The 18,102-nt window shown below is 41.3% G+C and overlaps 1 protein-coding gene across 1 annotated transcript in view; it reads left to right on the top strand.

Moving 5' to 3' along the window:
• dcc (DCC netrin 1 receptor) overlaps positions 1-18,102 on the top strand; it is a 355,407-nt gene that overhangs the window by 152,116 nt on the left and 185,189 nt on the right. The window contains exons 6-7 of the mRNA XM_080303632.1: positions 9,185-9,339; positions 10,862-10,982. Coding sequence (XP_080159758.1) covers positions 9,185-9,339; positions 10,862-10,982 — 276 coding nt within the window. The remainder of the gene's footprint in view (positions 1-9,184; positions 9,340-10,861; positions 10,983-18,102) is intronic.

Raw genomic sequence — 18,102 nt, 5'->3', positions numbered from 1 at the left:
TGGAGGTGCTGATCCTCATTCCCGCTGCTTCACACTCGGCTGCGAACCGTTCCAGTGCGAGCTGGAGGCCTTCACCCGATGAAGCCAACAGAACCACATCATCTGCAAAAATCAGAGATGAGATTCTGAGGCCACCAAAGCGAAAGCCCTCCGCCACTTGGCTGCGCCTAGAAATCCTGTCCATAAAAATTATTAACAGAACCGGAGACAAAGGGCAGCCCTGGCGAAGCCCATCACCCACCAGGAACGAGTCCGACTTATTGCCGGCAATGCGAACCAAGCTCTTGCAACGGTTGTATAGGGATCGAATGGCCCGTAGCAATGGGCCAGACACCCGGGAATATACACACACACACACATATATATATATATATATATATATATATATATATATATATATATATATATATATATTTAAAGAGTATAAGTAATACATTTCCTAGCATGCAACTCCGCTTAGGTTGTCTGTTCTAATCAATGGACTATAAAATTACTGAGTAAATATTTTTAGCTAAAATTCAATTCATGGCCCCTCATGTAAGCCATGTTCCCTGTACATAGATTCAACACAGAACATAAATAAAGCTGAAGGACTTGTCATTAGCCAGTATGAGTGCCATGTTCCTCAGTTTCACAGTTACATCCACCCCACACTCACAGCTGCAATACTCTCTAAAGGTAAAGGCTTGAAGTTTTACAGTGGGACTTCGCTAACCAGTGGGTAACATCATGGTGACTGTGTCTAGCATTCCTGTACGGTCTGTCACTAGAAACTACTACTGCAGAGGCTGATGTGTCAGTATTTTTTTTATCTGTCACCCCAACTTTACAGAAGTCTTTCACTAAATTGCTGCAGTTTCCCTTTAAATGTCCCCACATTATGGACAATACATTTACATCACTTAAAATTAAGGTCAGCAGTGGTGGATGAAAATGATATGCAAAATGGGCTCAACATCCAGCAGCAGCAGCCATGTTAGCCCTTCACTCTTCAATGATAGTGGCTTTACAGCCCATTAACTCTTTGAGGCATCATGCGCGCAGAGTGGATGATAAGGTGTGTGTGGGGGTGTTTGAGCCTCCATGGATAAACTTAATGACTAATAATTGGTAGTTAAGTGCAGATTGAAAGAGCCCGCTAACGAGTGTCTGCTCAGAATTCAACTGTGTGTGTGTGTGTGTGTGTGTGTGTGTGTGTGTGTGCGTGCGTGCGTGCGTGCGTGCGTGCGTGCGTGCGTGCGTGTGTGTGCGTGCGTGTGTCTAAAGCTATAGATGTGTGTGAGTGCCCTTCACTGGATGCTATCATGATGATAGCACACACACAGCAGATGTTCACTGAAATGAATGATGGTGCTGATTTCCATTTGAATGCTGAGTGGAAGTTATCAGGTGCAGCTATGGAGGGACAGCATCGCTGATGCTGTGTATGAGGCAGATGATAAAAAGATCACAACAGCACATAACAGTCGTATTGTTTCAGATTCTCTTTGTTTTGTGGCTTTGCATTAACTTTTCTCTATGATATGATGGGAAATGATAATCCATGTTTACCCAGACGAGGTGGAGTCAGACTTGTTGTGTCTGGCTGGGGTGGGAGAGGGTCAGCTAGTTGTTGATGCATTCCATTACCATATGAATGACCGCTCCTCCAGCAGGAAATCACATTAATACACCGCCCTGCCTGCTGTTGTTCGCATTATTAAAAGAATGAAAAAAAAGGAAAAATAGGTGCCAGGAAGCGCACACACACTTTTGTATAAACCTCTCCTTAGATGACCAGGTAATCAGTGCTAAACTTGCAGCATCCAAACAATCGATGGACGCTCAGGGACTTCCCCAAACAGAACAAAGGCTGCTGGGTAATCAGCCAGTGAGCTTCGACTGTAACGAGGGAGATTGCTGAAGAGGAAGAAACGGACAACATTTATTCTTTAGTCGATTCTTTTTTTTCTTAGTTTGTTTAAGGAAAACTTTTTATATATTTTTTTGTCTTTTCTGAACGAAGACACTACAAGCAGACACCAAACACATGAAAACACACCTGAGAATCGTTGAGCTTGTCAGGTACAATCTTACGTGTCCCCCTATATTTTGTACATGTAACGTATGGTGTTCTCAAGGGGTCAAAAATAGAAGAACATGCTGTTATCCTACAACCCTGAACGTAAAATATCATTATCTAAAGAGTGTGCCTTCACGGTGTAGTTGTTAAGACATTTGCCTTATACACAGGAGATCTCCACTTTGAGCGCAGGAGAAGACACAAACTCATCCCCAGGGAGAAAAAAAAATACTGTGCCAAATTAAAAATGTGGATCCCTCCACAATGAGGGAGCAAACAAAAGTAGCTGTGTTTCGGCCTCATTGGCAGAAACAGAAGTAGCTCTGGCGAAAACAGCATGAAGGTTAAACTGAAGTCTGCATCCTGCTATTTTAGGGACAAATTTACCACATTTGGTGTTTGCATTTAAAAAAAGGACTGTCGGTATTTACAAAACGGGATTGCATGTAAAAGGTGGGAAACCTTTTGCATATTCTGTGAATTAGTGATGTGTCGGTCGCGAACAAAACGGGTCTTAGAGCCAACTCTTTGAAGTGAATGACGCGAGCCGTGGGTTTTTTTTCCTTTCTCTCACCCTCTCTTGCACTTTTTTTCACTTCACTCCACACGCTAGCCTTTGCTTTGCGCTGGGAAGAGGGGGGAGGGGCCATAGTTACATTCACTGTAGCACAGGAACAGAGCCGGAGGGAAAGAGACAGAGAGCCAGGGACAACAACGTCACTTTAGAAAAGTATAGTAATCATCCACAACTATTTTCAGTTGCGGATGATAAAGGATTCAGAAACTTTATTCATGCAGCCCCATATGACAGAGAATGTGAATCTTCTTTTTGTTTTCATATTTTTTCATATTTATATTTAATTGCCTCTCCGTGAATTGCTACCTTATCGTGGTGGAGGGCTTTGTGTGCCCCAGGGATCTCAGGGGCTATGTTGTCTGCGGGCTTTTGCCCCCTGGTAGGGTCTCCCATGGCAAATTGGTCCTGGTGAGGGACCAGACAAAGAGCGATTCAGAAGACTCTTATGAGGAAAACATTGAGGGAACAGGTTACCGGGGCCTCGCCCTGGAGCCAGGCCAGGGGAGGGTGCCCGAGGGCGAGCATCTAGTGGCCAGGCCTTAGTCCATGGGGCCCAGCCCGAAAAGGGGACATGGGCCCATCCTCCCGCAGGCCCACCACCCACAGGAGGCGCCGTAGGGGTGGGGTGCTTTGTGTGCCGGGCGGTGGTCAGGAGCGGAGCCCCTGGCTGACTGACCCCCGGATACCAAGACTGGCAATTGGGACATGGAATGTCACCTCTCTGGTGGGGAAAGAGCCTGAGTTACTGCATGAGGTTGAGAGGTATCGGCTAGATATAGTCAGGCTCACCTCTACGCATGGCTTGGGCTCTGGAACCAGTCTCCTGGAGAGGGGCTGGACTCTGTCTCAGTCTGGAGTTGCCCCTGGTGAGAGGCGGCGGGCTGGGGTGGGTATTCTAATATCCCCTCGGCTTGCTGTCGGTATGTTGGGGTTCTTCCCGGTGGATGAGAGGGTTTGTTCCCTGCGCCTTAGGGTCAGGGAATGGGTCCTGACTGTCATCTGCACTTATGCGCCGAGTGGCAGTTTAGAGTACCCAGCCTTCTTAGAGTCCCTGGGTGGGGTGCTGGAAGGTTCTCCACCTGGAGACTCTGTTGTCCCACTGGAAGACTTCAATGCTTACGTGGGTAACAACAGCGAGACCTGGATGGGCGTGATTGGCGGTGTTTTGTTATTGGACTTCTGTGCAAATCACAGTTTGGCCATAATGAACACCTTGTTCGAACATAAGAGTGTCCATAAGTGCACGTGGCACCAGGAAGCTCTAGGCCGCAGGTCGATAATCGATTTTGTTATTGTATCACCAGACCTGCGACCATATGTTCTGTACACTAGGATAAAGAGAGGGGCTGCGCTGTCAACTGATCACCACCTGGTGGTGTGTTGGATCAGGTGGCGGGGGAGGATGCTGGACAGACCCGGTGCACCTAAACACGTAGTGAGGGTGTGCTGGCAACGTCTAGCAGAGGCCCCAGTTCGCAAGATCTTCAACGCACACCCAGAGCTTCAACGGCATTTCGAGGTAGACTGGGGACATTGAGTCCGAATGGACCATGTTCAGCATCTCCATTGCCGAAGCTGCTGCATTGAGCTGCGGCCGCAAGGTGGTTGGTGCCTGCCGTGGTGGTAATCCCAGAACCAAATGGTGGAGCCACCAGGCTGAAGAAGGAGTCCTATTGTGCTTGGTTAGCCTGTGGGACTCCGGAGGCAGCCGACAGGTATCGACAGGCCAAGCGGAATGCGGCTCGGGCAGTGGCTGAAGCAAAAACTCGGGTGTGGGAGGAGTTCGGAGAGGCCATGGAAAAAGACTTTCGGACTGCCTCAAAGAGATTCTGGCAAACCGTCAGGCATCTCAGGAGGGGTAAGCGGTGCTCTACCTGCACTGTGTATAGTGCTGGCAGAGCGCTGCTGACTTTGACTGAGAAAATTGTCAGACGGTGGAAGGAATACTTCGAGGACCTCCTTAATCCCACTGACACGTCTTCTGAGGAGGAAGCAGAATCTGGGGATGAACGGGATGACCGCCAACTTACGGGGGCGAGGTCACTGAGGCAGTTAAACAACTCCTTGGTGGCAGAGCCTCTGGTCTGGATGAGGTCCGCCCCCGAGTTCCTGAAGGCTCTGGACATTGTAGGGCTGTCCTGGCTGGAAATCCCATTACTACTGTGAGTTATAGGAAGGATTCTTTTTAACACTTTGCCATTCTTTGGCCGCTGATTTATACCCCCCCCAAAAAAAAAAAGAATAAAATGACATGATCATTTCCACTACTTGTTCTTCACTTCCTCTTACAAAACTATAGAGTCAACCTTCAGAATAAAATGGATTTAAGGCTACTTTTGAAAGAAGTCTTCCAGAGTGAAGTCAGTTTTCAAAACTTAGTTCCACGTGTCCTAGCTTTGTTTATCCAATCAAATAGATGTGCCCATCTGGGATTTTTTTTACACCATTTAAAAAAATAATTGGCTAACCAGAGCTGATGCTGTTTGCATGTCACATGGGAGGTAAGGTAATGATGGGAAACACTCTGGAGATTCAGCTGTGCTGATCGATTGATACTAACAACACAACACAATACAAGACAGAGACACAAACTGCATTTTACCTAATAGACTATAACAATGCTGGTCTTGTATTTTTAGCCTTTATGGACTCTGGATTTGTGAGCACTTCTGTATGTTTTAGTTCTTAGTTATATTAATATTTTTTACAAATATTTTAGTTTTGACTGAAACTTTTATATATATGTTGCTTAGTAAATATAACTAAAGTATAAAATGTCATAGCAGGTAAATTGCAGACACAGGACATGAGTTGGTTGGAAGAGTATTAAACAAGATATATCTCTAAACAAATGTCTTATATCGTAAGGAAAAGACCCTACATTATTTTACTGAAAACCCAACGACCTGACATTCACCATAAGCAAAAATTCAGATGTGGTGGGTAGGAATAATTTAATAAGAATAGATTTCTGACGGAGTCATAGACATTGTAAGGAATAGATGTAGCTTCTGGAAAACAGCCTTCAGTTTGCTCTCTCTGTGACCTCAGTAAAGACTTCTGATTATTGAGGGCTCAACCACTAGTTTCAGGTCAAAATGAATTAAACATGAAGGCCATTTTGTAAATTATGGTCATTATTAAATTCAGAAAGAAAGATTATCCAGGGTATGTTCATTGGCTAATGACTTGTCAATCACCATGTTCAGCTAAAAGCCTCAAAATAAGACTTCACCAACCAACCAGCGATGTTGTGTTGGCTACACCTATCTTTTATACTCGTTATGAGGAGCCATTTATGGACAGGGGAGGGGGCAGCCATCTGCCATAACTAGTTGGGGGTAGAGGGGAAAGTGAAGATCGACTTATTCTGAAGGTCAAATCACAACACCGGGTAAGGCATTAGCCATAAAATACTGTTTACACATTTCACTTTCTATGTTGCTGAATATTTGAATTGTTTTCTGATCTCCACTGGGGAATGTGAACTTAAAAAAAATATACAGTATGGAGTGTTTTGTTTGTTTGTTTGTTTTACATGTCCAAATATTAACTGTTTGCAGGTGAATATTATGGTACCCAAGCACATAACACTACACAGGCATAAATATCCCGCAATGATGATTGCTGAGATCTAACCAATGCTGTCATTAACCCTTTAAAGCCGGTCGGAGCGGGCACGCTCCGTTTTGTGCAACTATTTTTAAATCCCGGTAGCACTGCAACCACGTAAGCTAGCGCAATCATTTTTTTTGCATATGAAACCGGAGGAGTTGTACTTACATCTTATGCCATCAGCTTGTCCTAGGTCACAGTTTCCTTCCACATATAGCTTTGCAAAAACTGCATAAAAAGCACTTGCAGCAACAAAAACATAATATTCCAGAAACACGCTTTGCCGATCCGATCAGCTGTTTGTAACATTGGAGTAGATGTCAGTGCGAAATACCGCATGTCCGCCATTGCCTGCCCGAAACTGTCTCTGTGTTAAAATGTATTTGTACTGTTGTATTTTGATATTGAACTTCTCAACAATATCACAAACTAAATGATTTTGAGCAATAAAACAACTCAACAAACCAACTGAAACTAAACAGATTTTTTTAAAGAACATAAATGCAAAAAACCAAACAAAATATTAGAAAACTGATAATAAACGAATAACTCTGGATCTTACATTAACTGTTATTTTTTCACTTTGTCAGACAAAATGATAATCAAGACTGTCTAATGAAGAATTCTCTCTAATTGGCTAAACATTCTCATGAAGTGACATGTTATGACTTAACTAGTGCAGCTGAAACAATTCATACCTCTGAAATTCATTCAGACCCAGGTTAAACAATAGTACTGGATAATTAGACACAAGCTCTGACAGGCACAGCTGACAAAACCAGAGCAAACTTGTTATTCTTAAGATGGAGTAAGCAGGATATTGTGGTCTTAAAAACTCAATTAACTTTGTATTTGCAAATAAAAAGTTGTGTGTTCTATCACTCCCTGTAATACAAAGTTTCTCTGGAGCTGCTAAACCCACTTGAACTGTGACCTCAGCACTGAACTGAAGAGGAAGCTGATTGCTTTAGACGTGTTCTCCTGTGTCTCCTGTGTTTAGTTACTTAGACTAATTCTTGGAAGCCGTGTTGTGATCTGTGTCGTATGTACCTGAGTGTGTAGTTTGTCGGTGTGGTGAAGAGGCAGCCGCTCACACTTTAAAGGAAATCGTTACCTCTTAATTAGAGCATTACTGCAGTGATAAAGTTACACCTCCAGATAATGATGTGTCTATCGGAGGCACATACAGAGCTCTACCTCTGCTAACTTTCTTCCTTTTCTTTTCTCTTGCTTTGTTCATTCAACCTTTAGTCTTTTTTTACTTCCCTCTATTCATTCTCACCTTTTATTTTATTTTCTTGATTTCCAACTCTTCTTCTCACAATTTTTTAAATTCTTTTTTCTATTCAAGTTGCAGTTCCACTAATGGCCACTTGAGGCCGCTTCCAAAAGTGAGTCAATATCCATAGACTCTATGTTAAAATGTCCAAACTTAAAGCAGAAATAAACATGTTTACTTTAAAATAAAATGTGTGCCAACATAGGATGCACCAGCCAGCTGCTTACCTCATAACCTTTTAGGTTTAATTCAGCAAAACTATATTTCTAACCACAAGTCTAAGCGTAGGAGCAAAGCAAAAATTACTGTTTGAAAAAAAAAAATGTTTTTGATGGCATGCCAGTTAGAATGATTACTTTTTGTCTCCTGGTTTCCAAGGCATGCTTCTGTCTTTTTGTCTCTCTTGGCTCTTCACCATATTCTTTGTGTTTTTACATTTAACAGCTCTTACATACTGTGGCATCATGTATATCTGTGAGTCTGGTGACAGTTACAGGACATTCCCGTGTGTGTGTTTGCTGACACGCAGTGTTTGTAGTCTCGCAGCACTGACAGCGTCAGCGTGGCGCTCGGTGCTACACAAGGCCCTTCAGGCTTCCTCCTCTCTGCTGAGGCTCAAAATGGCTTCTGTCTCACATCTCCGTTCTCAGTCATGAGCTACTGACGCGTGTTCAAAGACGACAACAGAGCTGGAACATGGCAGCCGCTTCGCCTGCCTTCAAACCTGTTTACAATCGAGTGAGCTGAAGACAGTTCGCTATGACCTCATACCTGAACGCTGCTCGGTCTGTCAGCTGCTTCAGACACTTTGCATCTTAATGGCTTGAACCTCTCCCACAGAATCCAGACCACTGATACGATTAAAAGGGTTAAGTTGTGGTGTTAAACGATTGGCAGTGACTCCCAGTCTCTCAGTATATGAGTTTAGCGCCTCTATAGACTGTTTACTGTGTTTTTGCTTGCTTCGGGTACTCTGTCTGATTCCTATAGCCATATTTCTTGTTATAATAGCTTTTGGTCTTTGTTTTAGAGAAGGAAAACCACAAAAAAACAGGAAAGAATGCCAGCTAACCTCACCCCAGGGTCATGCTAATGTCACATTAATGCAGGAAAAGTTCTAATTGATTTTCTCAACGCAGTATTGATTCATGTAGTAATGCTCGCGTCTGTTTGTTGGAAGTACTGAAACACCGTAATGTTTGTTTCTGACTCCTTCACTATGTTAACTAGTTGCTATGTTTTCTGTTGTTTGATTTGAAACTAAGAATTTACCACATTAATCTGCTGCTGTGTTCACTTAGTTAAGCCTCAAGAATTGCAGCCATCCTCCAACTAACACCTGAAAATGTTAAGTTAAGCAGCAGCTGTCTGTGAGCAGATGAATGTGTGATGATCCACTGAGGCTAATGAGATCAAACACATTTAGGGCTTTACTAATAAGCTGATGGCTCAGGCTATATTTCTGTTAATTAGTCAGTAATTAACTGAGGCTGTTATAGAAACTTGTTAATGTGAAACATAATCCCAAAAGGCAACTAAGTAAAGGTGTGTGTGAACACTCGGACTGAGCAGCAGTAGCATTGATGCAGAGATGCTCCAGCATGCAGGAAGAGGTGTTTATATGTGCTGTTTTCACTCTATGTTTCTGCAGTGCCTCCTCAGTTCCTCAACTACCCGACCAACACGTACGCCTATGAGTCAACCGACATCGAGCTGGAGTGTGCTGTGACAGGAAACCCGCCGCCGACCGTCCGCTGGATGAAGAACGGGGAGGAAGTCATCCCGAGTGACTACTTCCAGATAGTGGTGAGTCACTCAGAAAAGTATACACATACAGTCCTTGTGAAAAATGGCGGTACAAGGTACAAGATGGCGGCGCGCACAGACGCAGCGGCCCGGAGCTCCTACACTTTTGCACTTTTGGTGGTACTGTGTATTATTTCACACAGTCTGGGGTTACTTCAATACAACAAATATGTACACTTGGGTTTTAAGGGGTATTTATTATTTTCTTCTTTTTTTGGGTTGTATGGAAGCCCCAAACGCAATTTCATTGTTCTTGACAATGACAATAAATAAATACTACTAAAAATGTGGACACACCTACAGAGGTAAACTAAGCCCACCTCAGCTATGAAATACCACATATGGAGTTCTGTAGCAAATAAAAGTATTAAAAAGTAGCCTGTGTTTCACATTTTAGACCATAGCCTTACACGCGTCACCTGTTACTACACGTTATAACTCTTTTATCTTTTCACCAGTATTAATTCAATAGCTTCCAGCCTACAGTAGTTACTGTGTGTAAAATACCCATCTGAAAAAAGGGCAAACAGACTGTAACTGTAATACACATGTATTCCAAGTTTACTAGGTACATATTGTTAGTACTGTTTTTTGCCTTAAGAAAAGCTTAAATTTTTGGTCTCTTAGATTTACCAAGGTGCTAGAAACAGAGGTTTTGGTCCATATTAGCATGACAGCATCACCTAGTTCCTGCAGATTTGTCAACTGCACATCCATGAAGCAAGTCTCTCATGCCACCACTTCCCAAAGGTCCTGTATTGGATTGAGATCTGGTGACTGTGGAGATCGTTTGAGTACAGAACTCACTGTCATGATCAAGAAACCAGTTTGAAATAATTTGAGCATTCTGACATGGTGTGTTGTCCTGCTGGAAGCAACCTTCAGATGATGGGTTTTGCTGCGGTGCTCTGACTTCAGTCAGCAAGGCATTTTTGCCCAGAGATCTGCAGCTCGCTGGATATTTTCTCTTTTTCAGACCATGCCATAAACTCTAGAGACGGGCGTGTGAAAGAATCCCAGCAGATCAGCAGTTTCTAAAATACTCAGACCAGCCCACCTGGCACTAACAACCACACCACACTCAAAGTCACTTTATTCCGATGCTGAGTTTGTCTTCACCTTGCCTACATGCATGTGATTCCATTTTCCAGTAAAGAAGCATTTTAATAAACATAAACAGAATCTTTAAAAAAAACACAAATAAATAAAGCAGCACAGACACACCATTTTTTCCCGTATATGTTTTTAATGTGAAAAATTATGCAGTTCTAACAGAACCGCAGGGAGCTGTGAAATCAGTGAATTTGAGAATTAGAGAGAGCGTTAGAGAGAGAGAGAGCTAGAATATGGACTCTTGTAATTGAATAATCCAATAATCTGGGTCATCCAACATATTCTGCTGCAGACATTTTTGTTCATGCACACTTTTTGATTTGGTGTAACTGACATATTTTTCACTTGTACAAAGCTCTTAGCCAGACTCTTAATTTTCTGACATGTTGTTGCCTTTCTTGTGTCTTAGGACGGCAGTAACCTGCAGATTTTGGGCTTGGTGAAATCAGATGAAGGATTTTATCAGTGCATCGCGGAGAACTCTGCCGGCAGCTCTCAGGCGATGGCTCAGCTGCTGCTCCGAGAGCCAGGTAGGAACACACACACACACACACACGCACACACACACACACGCACACGCACACACACACACACACACACGCACACACACACACACACACGCACACACACACACACACACACACACACACACACACACACACACACACACACACACATACACACAGCTTACACATGTCATATCCCTCTGCTGGTTACAACCTAAACATCCAGCTGTCATCACCTGCCATCCTCATTTCTATCATTACCTCTTCAGTTTCAAACTTTTGTTCATATTTCTGCCCCCATGTGGTGGTAGTCTATCTAATTAACTGGCAGATGTCGCTGATTAGAGTTATTTAAGTTGTAATTATATGTGAGGGAAGCAATAATTATAAATTATAACATTATTAGGGTTTACAGAGGAATGGTCTAAAGTCCTGACCAGAAGTCCTGGTTAAAGTAATATTAATATATATATTTATATGTAAATAAGCATTAATAATCTTTTTGTTGACTTACAGTAATTTTGCAATGACAAATATTCTGAAATTCATATTCTGAAGCCCAACAGTTTCTCTGCAGTCTGCTTTATGGGTACATTTTTTCCACGTTAAATATTTCCTATTGATGGATTTATTTTAGCTCTATGAATTATGCTAACTTTGCTAAAAAGAACAAGATGACTTAAACACCCTGCACGACATCAGTCATGTTCATCCATGTATATCAGGTCTTTTTTAAATGTGTGAGCTAGGTCCCTTTAAGCTCTGGGTTCAGTCCATCCCAAATACATTAATACAGACCCTCTCAGTGTGATCAGAGGTACCCTACAAAGATGTATCTGTTCTGTTAGGATGTATAAAGAAGCTGGATACAGGTAGAGCGTGTGCAGCTATTAAATCAGGGCTTGCTGTAACTCTTTTAGCTGCTTTTGTGTTGGTAATGCATACAGTGATGCTCCTCCTATTTCTTTCTTTGCCTACACATTTAATGTAACAGTAGGTAATTAACATGTGTTTGCTGTGTTTGCTGTTAAATTTGTTGATTTTGTTTTTTTTCTGAATGGCTGTAGGGTGTTGAGAGTGAGAGTGCTAATGTGTATTAACAGTTTAATTAGATGCACATTGTAATGTTAAATTGTATCTGTAATATTCTTGTGTTAGTTTATAGAAGGGCAGCCTTGAATGAGCAGTCTAAAGACATTACATTTTGTTTATTGGATATTAACTCTAGCCAATAATTATTTTCATCTTGCTTCCCAGAGGAGATTGGTTATAGCTACCGACCAGCGATGGACAATTAATTTTCTCAGGAGGCCACATGAGAAACTGGAACTGTTTTGGAGAGGCGCAACAATAAACTGAACTCGATTCTACTTGATATTAATTGTCTCTTGTCTCTTCATAAGCTTAACAACAGTTCCAGGTTCTCATGTATCCCATTGGGAAAATTAATTGCCCACCCCTACATAAAGACAGTATAAAATATGAACATACTTTCTAGCTCTGAAAAGTGAAGCCATTGGAGAGGTTCCAATGGTCCTATGGAAGTCTATGGGAAAATGGGCTTTCCCTGAGGAGCTCATGTTTCAGTTCAAGTCAGTCTTGTAAACTTTCTCCACTGTTCGTATTATAGAGGTTTAGACAAGTGAAAGACTCCTGATTCATTCTTGGGAGGAGACACAAATCCTTTTAGGGCTGCATGACATCTTGGTGTATATCAATACAGATGTGGTTTGATGACCATTGGAACAGTTTCTGTGTTCACTCTGATTCAAACCCAGTCATTTCTTCTATAAATAGGCTGAAATAGGAGTGAAAATACTCAGTTCAGAAAGAACCAGAGTTCAATTTAAATAGACTAAATGCAGCAGGTGTGAAAACATTGAAAACACAAAACAAAATCTATATCAAAGACACCTGACCCAAATCAGCAGCCTACTGGTCAACCGCTCAAACCACTGGATCATCCCAAGTTTTCCACCTTTCATTTTTTAGTTGCTCCACCCTAACTGATGCTGGATACACATTTATTAGACTTTATTTACCATACAGAGGGCTGGCCCTTTCAGGGCGGTCTGCTCGAGCAACGATCCTTTGGCCCTGTCCCCGGTGGATGTGGCCTGTTCTTACATTTGGTTTTGTCAGTAATCACATCACAGTCACAGCTGAGAGAACAGCAGGAGCTGGCCCATTTTGGCAAAGCCATTATTTGTTGTGTTGTTGTTTGTGTTGGTGTTGAAATCCAGTTAGTCATGTGGAGCGACATAAGCTACCATCTGACACACCCACAGACACACACACATGCACAGTAATAGGGAGATGTGAACAGCTCAGCCACTCTGCAGAACACCTGAGTCAGCACAATAGAATCATTTTGCATCTAAATGGACCAGCAGCTGTGTGCATGTGTGGATGTGTGCGTTTGTTTATGTGTATGGCTATAACCACTCTGAATTATCCTGGTTGTGATCCTGGACTGTGTAGTATCTGTTTATTTGAAACCTAGATGTTTTAGAGAAGCTAAGCTCGTTGCGAGATAATTGTTACAGGAGCTCGGATATGTGCGCTCGTGTAAACAGCTGATGCAGGCTACTGGTCACAGTCTGCAGCCTGCAGTCTTCAGCTGAAGTCATGTGATGTGAGTGGAACAAATGTGCTGCCAGCAGCAAATAATCATCTTTTTTTATTTTTAGATTGCATTTTTAGTCTCCAAGTCACAGAGGAGCACATAGCTTTATTTACTGCACAGACAACCAGGCTTTAATTGGAAATGGGCTGCGTGTCTTCTGTTATCATTTAAACTTAACTCACCACAGCTGCTTTTTGTTGTCAACACGAACTTCAGGCTTTCTTCATCTGTTTTATATTAAAAGCCTTGCAGTGAAGCAAGTCAGCATCGCCAGGCTTTATTGTGAAATGACAGCAAGAAAATATTTTTAAAAAGAACCCTGATTTCAAAAATATATATAGCCTATTATAACATGAACATCAGCACACACACACACACACACACGTGTGTGTGTACATATATATATATATATAGCAGCTGAGCGAGACAGACAAATATGAAGGCATGCCGGCTCGGACGTCGCCCGGATCAACAAGGTCCGCGTCAGGTATTGAGGAACCAGGGCACCCTGACGAGAAGTGGGCTACACTGTAAACCCGGATAAGTTCAATACACTTAAATCGTTTGAGGAAACCGATTCTCTTCAAATGATTTGAGTAATCAACCCAAAACAAAAAATTAACTGATTTAGTCAAGTAAACTTAAAAGTAAAATTGTCACAATTTACTATATTGAGTCATCGCTACCTAAAGTGTTTAAGTATTCAATATTTCAAAAATAATTTGTTTAAGTACAGTTAACTTAATACTAATAGAAAAAACTAAATTGTTTAAGTGGTGCTAATATTACAAAACTCACTTTTTTGCGTAGTGTTTAATTAAAAGCGTCTTTTAATTAAATGTATTATTATTACTAAAACTTAATATGTCAAGGCAAACACACTCAAAACCAAAGACCACTAAGGTGTTTTTTTTTTTTAACTTTATTTATAACAAAACAAGACTTTTGTTTTCCTTTGAACAATATTCCAATTTTTACACATGGCGCTTCTAATAAGACATTTCTTTCAGAAACAAACACAATATTTCAGTTGTTCCTAGCCACTTCCTAGTTTTTTTGAACAGTAAGTTTTTTGTTTGCACAATTGGGCTTCCAATAAAACATTTTCTTTAAAACAATCCTTTTAAACAGATAAAACTGTGTATCACAAGTAAAGAACTTTGGTGCGACATTCAGGGTAACAAGTTGTAACAGTAAAACTTATTTTCACAAATATTTTAACTTGGAAAAATAAAAACTATGGAATAAGGAATGGCCCCAGCGAGACAATGAAATTAAAGGAATAGTTCACTGATTTTACATAATAATATATGTTCTTACCTTAGCTTTGACGAGTTGATGTGTACCAGTCTTGTCTTTGTGCGTGCCCTCAGTCATGCAAATGGAGCAAAGCCTCTCCCATATATTCCAAATACCTCCACTTTTTGCTCCTTTTAGAAGCTACCGAGCTCCTCCACGTTTTCCCTATTTATGTAAAATTACATGAAAAGTGACACTCTCCAAGTTTAGTTTAACTAAATTTAACGTGTGGATTTTCTAAGCCGATAAGAAGGGACTCTATATTACAAGGTGTAATAACACTGTAGGAGCACTTCTTCATCCCCCCAGTAACTCAGTCTATGCTCCAGAGTGCACTAGGGTTACTGCGCACTTGTAATATAGTGCCCCTTTTTATCGCCTTAAAAAATCTATCCGTTAAATTTAGTGAAACTAAACTTAGATAGTGTAACTTTTCATGTAATTTTACATAAATAGGGAAAACGTGGAGGAGCTCGGTAGCTTCTAAAAGGAGCAAAAAGTGGAGGTAGTTGGAATATATGGGAGAGCCTTTCTCTCGCACAAAGACAAGACAGGTATGCATCAACTCTTCAAAGCTAAGGTAAGAACATATCTCAGTATGTAAAATCAGTGAACTACTCCTTTAAGCCCTGGTTTTGCCATCCACTAAAAACAAAAAAAGACAATTACAAACACAATAATGACTTCCTGAACTTGAGAAAAAGCTGCTCAATGAAGAGTGAACATTCAATGTATCTATGCACACATTGAAAGCTCATTTTTTAGCCTTTGGAGTTTTGGAGGAGGATCGTTTTGTCCCAGATTCAGCATAATCTGCTGGATAAACAGGAATGTATTCTTCATGCACTTTGGGTACTCCAAGTGGAGTGCATAAGTCAGTCCAAACAGGAGACACATTGCCAAAGGAAGACTGCAGATGGAATCCATTACCACATTGCCCTCTAGAAGGATTCCCAGCTGGGAGGGGTTCAGTTCTTGCTCTAGACTTCCGTTTTCACCATTGAAGATGATTCCTATTGGGATTTCAAGGTCACCATCAGCAGCATTCTACAGAGGGGGGGGGGGACTGTGAGTTAACCTGTTGGTGGAGAGTAAGTCCAGAGAGAGGAAAAAAACACGAGTTTTTCTGAAACACGAGTCCCGTTTGCAGAGTTCAGTACGATGTACCGCACGGAGCAGCGAGGGCCGAGGACGAGACGCTGCTCAGCTCTGTATGGCGCTGCAGCGGCGCACATGTTAATAAAGTAAACTTTACGAGAGGCCGTACAGGTGCAGAGGAGCGGTGTTCAGCCCCTCGAGCCTCAGCGAGGGGCTGAGCGTCAGAGCGCGGCTGTGCGGAGAATAATGACAGGTTTATTTGTCCGTGTGAACGGCTGGAGGTGCCCGGCCGTGCTCTGGTCCTCCTCCTCTGACCGGGGCCGGAGTCCGGACCCGGGCTAACCCTGAACACGGTTTGGATGTGCTCACATCACACAATGGAACCGCGCGGTTTGGATGGACGAGGAAGATGCTAGAACCATTACGCATGAGCAGGGGTTAAGGCTGTGAGGGTTACAGCCTTAAAACATTTATAATAAATACTTTTCACTGTAGATTGAATTAGCGTGCACATTTGCGTAATGTAACATGCAACTATTTTTGCTTAAAGTTGAAATATAAAGATTTAACTCACCAGTTTGCGTGGAGGTTTGAGGAAAAGTACTCCCTATCGACTGTAGACTGAAACAAACATGTCCAATCCCAGGCAAAACCACCAAAAACGATTTGTCTTATTTTTTCCTGACAAACAAGTCCAGACGTCTCTTCGGTTCCAGTGCCTGGAAAAATATGGGAGGGGCAACAAAAACTTAAAAATAGTGAAAGTGCTTTCAACTAAACATGATCAGTAAACATCAAATTTACTTTTATTATTTGAGTGTTGAGTTTAAAACTTATTCTCTTATAAAAAATTGAACTTAAACTATTTATTAGAATACACTTAAAATAGAAAGGACCATGTTAAATGTATTCATTTTAGTGCATCACATGCAAAACAATATAGGTTAAGTGCAAAAAGCTTCCACCAATGAGTTCTGTCTGACACAGTTATATGATTTTAGTTTTACAAAGAAAATTAATTACCATCAGTGATTATAGCTAAACCATTTGAATGCAAATAACTTTTGGGATTACAGTGTACTGGAACAAGAAGGCATCGGTGGGCAAGAGACGAAAACAGGGCGTTGTTGGAATGCTACCACGCAAGTAACCCTGGCGGAAGGAGCTACATGAATATTTTCTAACACTGGAAAATAACTCAAAATGTTATTCCAGTGTTAGAAAATCAGCACTGCCCAGTGTTAGCCATTGTTAATCTTCAAAACTGACTAGGTTACTTTTAAACATATAACACTGTCAAAAGTGTTAATTTAACACTCAACAGTGTTGTATTTGACACTCAGAGGTGTGGACCCATATAGACACTCTCTAGTGTTAATTTAACACTGGAGATTTTGCTGTGTATGCTGGTGCTGGGGGAAAGTGTTTCATTATAATTCTTTTGGTTTCACATTCATTCACTTTAAGTTTGGACATCCAGTTCTTGACTTTGGTCAGAGAAAAGCCAATGCTACACCGTAAAAAAAATCCTAAAAAAACAGTAACATTCTGGCAGCTGGGGCGCCAAAATAATACCATAAAATAACTTTCTCATGAAAATACAGTTATTTTCAGTAATGACAATACAGTTTGTTGCCCTGATTTTACATGGGATTTTGCCTTTTTCAAGTGCTTTTAAACATTAAATTAGGTACATTTTAATGTGATCAAACAATGAAATTACCTATAAACAAGGTCAGTGAATGCGGCAATATGAATAATAATACTTAAATGTACAGAAATATACAGTTAACAGTTGGTTTAAATAATAATGGATTGCATTCATATAGCGCTTTTTGAGACCCTCAAAGCGCTTTACAATTCCACTTTATATTGGAATTACAACCAATAGCAGCACATTGTATATTTGTTTCCTACTTTGTGAATTGCTGCTTTGCACAGGAAAGAAATCAGTTTCTTTGTAGGTCAAAATATATTTAGTATTTTTAAAATAATAAACATATTTGTTTTTAACAGGTGCTTCAGCAGGAGAGAGCATTTATATTATATTGACTCCAACAGGTTGAAATATTTTGAGATTAATAGCATAAGACAAAACACGTGAATACTTCTCGTCACCTG

The sequence above is a fragment of the Astatotilapia calliptera genome, chromosome 7 (assembly GCF_964374335.1).
Source record: "Astatotilapia calliptera chromosome 7, fAstCal68.1, whole genome shotgun sequence".
NCBI classification, from domain to species: Eukaryota; Metazoa; Chordata; class Actinopteri; order Cichliformes; family Cichlidae; genus Astatotilapia; species Astatotilapia calliptera.
The sequence above is the reverse complement of the archived record's forward strand: the minus strand, read 5'-3'. Positions and strand labels throughout refer to the sequence as shown.